We start from the raw sequence: 6,000 nt of genomic DNA, 5'->3' as shown, positions 1-6,000 counted from the left end.
TAAGTACTAAATAGTGTGGTATAGGCTATAAATACATACAACATTAAAGAAGAACAAATTCATGGTGAGCTTGTAGGTGATTAAGTATAGTATGTTTCTGTGTGGGAGGAAGTGGGACTGTGAGTGGAAGTGAGAACATAGGCAAAGAGCTTGGAGGTAGGAACAAGTAAGCAACAAGATTCTTTTATGTGCAGTAGAATTTAACTATGACCTCATTTTGTTCTAATTCTTTAGAAATTGAGAATCCATGTAATATATTTGAATCAGTATGTTTAAGTAACAAACTGTCTCCAAATACTTTAAAATTATATCACACTGTATATTTTTAAGGTAAAACTTTTAACATATGTGTGTATGTTATGATCACATTTGAGTTTCAAAAACGCCCTGTAAGAAAGGCAGGACAAATAGTATTATTCCCATTTTACAAATGAGGAAGCTGAGGATCAGAGTTTATGTCACTTGCTTTTAAGTTACACCACTAGTAAGTAATAAGAGACCAGATTAGCATCCAGATCTTTTGGCTTCCAGTGTAGTGCTCTTCTACCACACTATACTTACCGAATAGCAGAAAGCTTAGTAAATGAGAAATGAGGACTGACTTTTATGATAAATATTATGTTTGATCTACAAGGAAAAAATGGTATAGGGTAAAAGTATAGGTACTGCCAAATCTCAGGTATGTTAAACAAAAATAAATGGGCATCAGTTATTGCTGTGCTTTAAAGGTCCTCTGTCTTTATGTTTTGAGTTTTTTCCCTAAGGAATTGCACTATTAGAAGTGAAATAGAAATAACATACACGTGGCAGATTCAGATAGAACTTCTCTTTTCATAGCTTTCCTTTTTCTTCACCACTATCATTTATTTCCTTTGAGGTAATGTGCCTTTTGAAATACAGAATTAAGAAACAGAACACACTTTGGCAAAAGCTTGCCCATGAATATTATATTTCAGCCATAATCAAGTTGTTGTTGCTGTTTTAAGAACAAAGCTTCCACTGTAATATAAAAGCCACTGTAAACATATCCTTGATATTCCTGTTGACATGCCAATAAAAAAGTAAAAAGCATAAAACAATAATAAAACTTATAATTAACTTCCACTCATAAATGCATATCGTAGAGCAAAACCTCTTACATATAGTTATACACATATGCATAAATATAAGTACTTCTTAAAACAATTTGTAATATCAACATTCAAATTTTTATTCAGAAACCTATTGTAGTTAATTTTGATCACAGTAATAAGCATGTAGAAAAGTAGACTCCTTTACTCTTCCTTAGATAAATTTTTAATTACTTCTCTTCATATATTGGAGTGCCAGTTGTCTGGTTTCTTAAGGAAGGATTGTATGTCTTGTAGGGAGAGAATTCCCTATAAGAATCTCAGTGAGCAACAAAAACTCCACCATTCTCTTTTGGGGGCCTGAGAGAGGAGCAGAAGAAAATTAGACACAAACTAGCCCTTGACCAGGTTTATCTTCCTCAGTTTCCAGATTGTGCATTGCATGGAGTCTTTAGGGCCATTTGGCTGAATACCAGGCTGTTCTAGCACTTGCACATTCTCTTTTGAAAGAAATGGCCCTATTTTGCCTAGCCAGTCAATGCTACAAAGGAAGAGGGTGACAGTATATTTTATGTAGCTCCTGTATCATTTCAGTTCTCATCTGAGGGCATGCACGCAAAGGGATATGTTAGGATGATTGATTACTATTTGCTAATTTTATATCCTAAAAGGCTAGTTCTTATCCTTTGTAAAGCTTTTATTTGAGGGGGAAAAACTTGATCTCAGGACAGTTTTTTATAGTGCCAAGACATTAATATTATCCATCTTTTGATGAATCATCAAAAAAAATTTATAATTTAGTTCATAGTTGTGGACTGAATTTTTAACACAAAATATTTTTAGCACCTCTAATAATGTGGATGCATAAATGAGACATTTATACACACACATTCAGTTGTGTAAATTATCAATGGAAATTCTTATTTTTATTGTAAATGATTTGAGAAAATACTTGTTTGGGAAGCTCTTTTCATTCATAGAGATAGGTTTAAACTATTCTTTTTATATTTCTTCTCCTTTTTCTGGCAAGGAGACCTTCTTCTTGGGTACATAAGTCATGCTGGACAAAGAATGCTTTCTAAACGTAGACAGCCTTCTCCTAAAGTTCCCCCCTGAAAAGAAATATAGGACAGGGTCAAAGCAACAATTTGATGCAGCCAGAGACAAGGTTATGACCACTGACTTTTGCATTCTAAGAACAGAATCACAGGGTTTGGTTTCATTGTGTAAAAAATGAAGGTGGATGGTGCGTTGAATATGATATGGCATGAAGCTGATCAAAAAGGCAGCTGTCACGACTATGATCATTCCTATAGCCTTTTTGCGACTTGATAGATTTTTCTTCATTGAATTTTTTAGTAAGGTCAAAATGATCATTGTGTAACAGACAATTATAATAACAAAAGGAATGATAAATCCAACAAACAATGACACATAGTGCAAGACCAAAACATGATTTTTAGCTTGATGGTCTTGTGGAGGCTCAAAGCACTTGGTATTGTTTTTCTCATCTTTGTAAGATTTGGACATTAAAAATGGAGAACTGGTCAAAATTACAAAAATCCAAATGCCAGCACATACAAACCTGGCTTTTTTCTGTGTAATCAAATTAATGTTCTGGACTGGGAAAACAATTGCAATGCACCGGAAAAAGCTCATTGCTGTCATAAAGAAGATGCTACAGTAGAGGTTGACATACAAGGCATAGGTGCTGAGGCGGCACAAAAAGTCACCAAAGAGCCAAACGCCTTTGTGAACATAATAGACCACACGGAGAGGCAGTGTACATACGCACAGTAGATCAGCTACTGCTAAATTAATCATGTATACTTGGAAGGCTGACTTCTCATGATATGTTCTTATGAGGACGTAGAGCACAAAGCCATTGCCAAAGAAGCCCACAACGGAGATCATAGAGTACAAGGTAGAATATACTTGATTGCGGAAGTCATCAATAGTGTCATTGCATTTGTTATTACTGGCAGAAAATACTGTCAGATTTCCAACTCCATCCATGTTTCTCTAGGAATGGCTGCTTGGTGCCTACAATATATATATAAAAAAAAGTCTCGTCAATTTTTACCAGACCGTAAATTACAGGAAGTACTAAAGTTTCACTTTATAGTATCACTATGTATACTTTTTGACCACGACAGGAAGCAAGAGTGGTGGGGCAATGAGGAGGGATTCAGCTGCATCTTGTCCCCAGGAGAAGGGTTTGCGTCCTACAGGCACACAGAAAAAATTTTTGCCCTCCTTTTTCACCCATATTTGCCTGACGGACTTCCTCTTAATCTCTAAGACTTAGCTGAAACAGCTCTGCCTTATTTTAAGTCATATTACTCCAGTACTATTCTGTAAATCTTCCTTTAAAGTGAGTTTTTTTTGAATTAGAGAAAAGGCTTAAAGACAGTAGTCTCATAAATATGAATAGATCTCCATTATCTACCTACCTACCTATCTATTGGAAGAGCATTGAATTCACTTGGAGAATAAAATCTGGTGAAAATGCTTGGTTCACCCAAGAACAGGGCTTCCTAGGTAAACATCTGCAGGGTGATGCTCATACATAGGGAAAATAATTGAATTTGTTATTAATGGAAGTCACTCCCCTAGGGGAGAATCTTAATCTAGAAGACAAATGTCTCTATTTAGAACCACAGAACACCAAGGCCAGAGAAACTTTAGAAGCCATCCAGTTATTTTAATGAGGAAAAAGAGTTCTAAAGAGGTGAAATACATTTCTAAAATCTGCACCATAAGTTAAGGCTCTGAAGAAAGATATATCACAACTGTTGGAATATACTTTCTGGGTGAAGATATTGCTGTAGCCGTTCCTCCTTGTTCTCTTCCTAGACTCACACTCAAAGTCTTACTGTTTAACAATACATGGTAATTTATCTTATAGCAAGAGGTTGTTACTTGGTCTAGCCTAGTTCAGCTATATCAGGGCAGTCAATCAGGGCAGTCAACAAGCTCTGATCAGCGAGAGCTAGGGATGAGATAGTGTGGAAGTGGTGATTTCTTCAGTGTTCCTCCAGATTCTTTTATTCTTTAAGAAGGTGAGAGCAACTCATTGATATATAATACAGTGGATAATTTTTTATTGAAGTCTGATTTATTGGCCTTTTACACAGTTCTTGCTCACTGGTAAAAGAGGGGTTGGGGTTTGGAAGGTGGGAAGACTGCTTGAGCATGCAAGAACTGCCAGCATTGGAGGGGAATGATCTCATCTCTGTGCCAGTGATACAGAAACAGCCATGGTAGTGGTTGTAGGTGGCGTATAACTTCCCAGGTTTACTATTGCTAACAATTATATTTGCTGTGATAACATGCCATCCATCAATCTGTCCACCCTGGCTAGTTGTTCCATTTTTCCCTTTCATTAAAAAAATGTCATTATTTTTCACCAAGAACTGTTGGTATACAATAAAAAATGGAAGATAACCATTCTGAGAGTGGATATTTAAGATCATAGAGAAAAATGAGTTCACTATTCCCAACCTCTGCATTATTTCTCAGTTTGCTTTCCAATTACCTGCCTCTTTCACCATTGGTTCACTGAGCTCAGGTGCAATTGTGGAAGAAAGGGAAACTGCCTAAACTTAATCTAGTCTTTTATTGTTAGCCTTGTGTTGAGTTTTCCCCAAATCAGGCAGTGTTATGCTGTGAGGCACTAGATGGTGCTATTGAGATTTTTGATAAAGTCTTTGTTTTAAGAACTACACTTGAAAGGTATTAGATAATTACCATCTGTCCTTCATACCACCATCAACCCTCACTAAATCCTGCTACAAACTCTTTCCGGAATAATTTTCCATACATTGTAGCTGCCAATTATGTCATGTCCTTGCTCTAAAACCTTCAATGGTCTCCAAGTGCCTTCAGAATAAAATCCAGACTTCTTGGCCTGATATTTAAGGCTCTCTACAGTTTAGTTGCAACTGAACTTTCCTAGCTTCTCTCTCACTTCTCTCCTTTGCATACCCAAAGTTCAGTGAAACAACTATTTTACTATACCAGGGACATGCGCCACATGTTTTCCCATCTGCCTGTCTTTTTTCATGGTATTTTTTTTTCCTGAAATGCCCTTTCTTCCATTTATGTGTATGCAAAAATTACCCATCTTTCAGCTTAAATTACACATTCTTGACCAAGCCTTCCCTTAGCCTCCTTCCAAAGTAATTTCTATCTTTTTCCCTTCTAGGGAACTTTACACATTCTTTTTTTTTATAGTGTTTGTTTATTTATTTATTTAATTAATTAATTTATTTATTTTGTGAGGAAGATCAGCCCTGAGCTAACATCTATTGCCAATCCTCCTCCTTTTTTTTTCTCTTTTTCTCCCCAAAGCCCCAGTAGATAGTTGTATTCATAGTTGCACATCCTTCTAGTTGCTGTATGTGGGACGCCACCTAGCCTCAGCATGCCCGGACAAGCGGTGCATCAGTGCGCGCCCGGGATCTGAACCCCGGGCCGCCAGTAGCAGAGCGCACGCACTTAACCGCCAAGCCACAGGGCCAGTCCCCCTTCTAGGGAACTTTAAATCCATCTTGTAGATCAATGATTTGTATGCATATGTTATCTTTTCTCACGGACTATCTGGTTGATATATAACATAGGAAGGCATCTCACACAAGGCTAACACGTATGTACCATGCCCATAAGTGCTCAATAAGTGTTAACTGAGTGAATGAGTAAATGAATGATGAAACAAGTTTGTCATTTGAAAATATTATTTGTCATTCAAAGCCACTTAGAGTTATCTTTGCATTTCAATATAATATCAAACCTTTCCAGCCTCAGAGCCTAAAGTGGCTCTGTTAAGTGCAGTAGCTTCCTGAAGTATTAATGAAGGTACTAAATCATAAGGCTAACTGTAAGATTAAAAAAAACCCCATATTTTGACACAGATTAATCATTTGTTTAT

At 36.6% G+C, this 6,000-nt stretch overlaps 1 protein-coding gene across 1 annotated transcript in view; it reads right to left on the bottom strand.

The window, feature by feature from the left end:
* Positions 1 to 390: 390 nt before the first annotated feature.
* The window catches only part of CYSLTR1 (cysteinyl leukotriene receptor 1), a 29,873-nt gene continuing 24,263 nt past the window's right edge, over positions 391 to 6,000 (bottom strand). Inside the window, exon 3 of the mRNA XM_004442068.3 lies at positions 391 to 3,113. Coding sequence (XP_004442125.1) covers positions 2,073 to 3,086 — 1,014 coding nt within the window. The 5' untranslated portion in view covers positions 3,087 to 3,113 and the 3' untranslated portion in view covers positions 391 to 2,072. The remainder of the gene's footprint in view (positions 3,114 to 6,000) is intronic.

The sequence above is a fragment of the Ceratotherium simum genome, chromosome X (assembly GCF_057802395.1).
Source record: "Ceratotherium simum simum isolate JZ-2026a chromosome X, ASM5780239v1, whole genome shotgun sequence".
Classification (NCBI taxonomy): domain Eukaryota; kingdom Metazoa; phylum Chordata; class Mammalia; order Perissodactyla; family Rhinocerotidae; genus Ceratotherium; species Ceratotherium simum.
The sequence above is the reverse complement of the archived record's forward strand: the minus strand, read 5'-3'. Positions and strand labels throughout refer to the sequence as shown.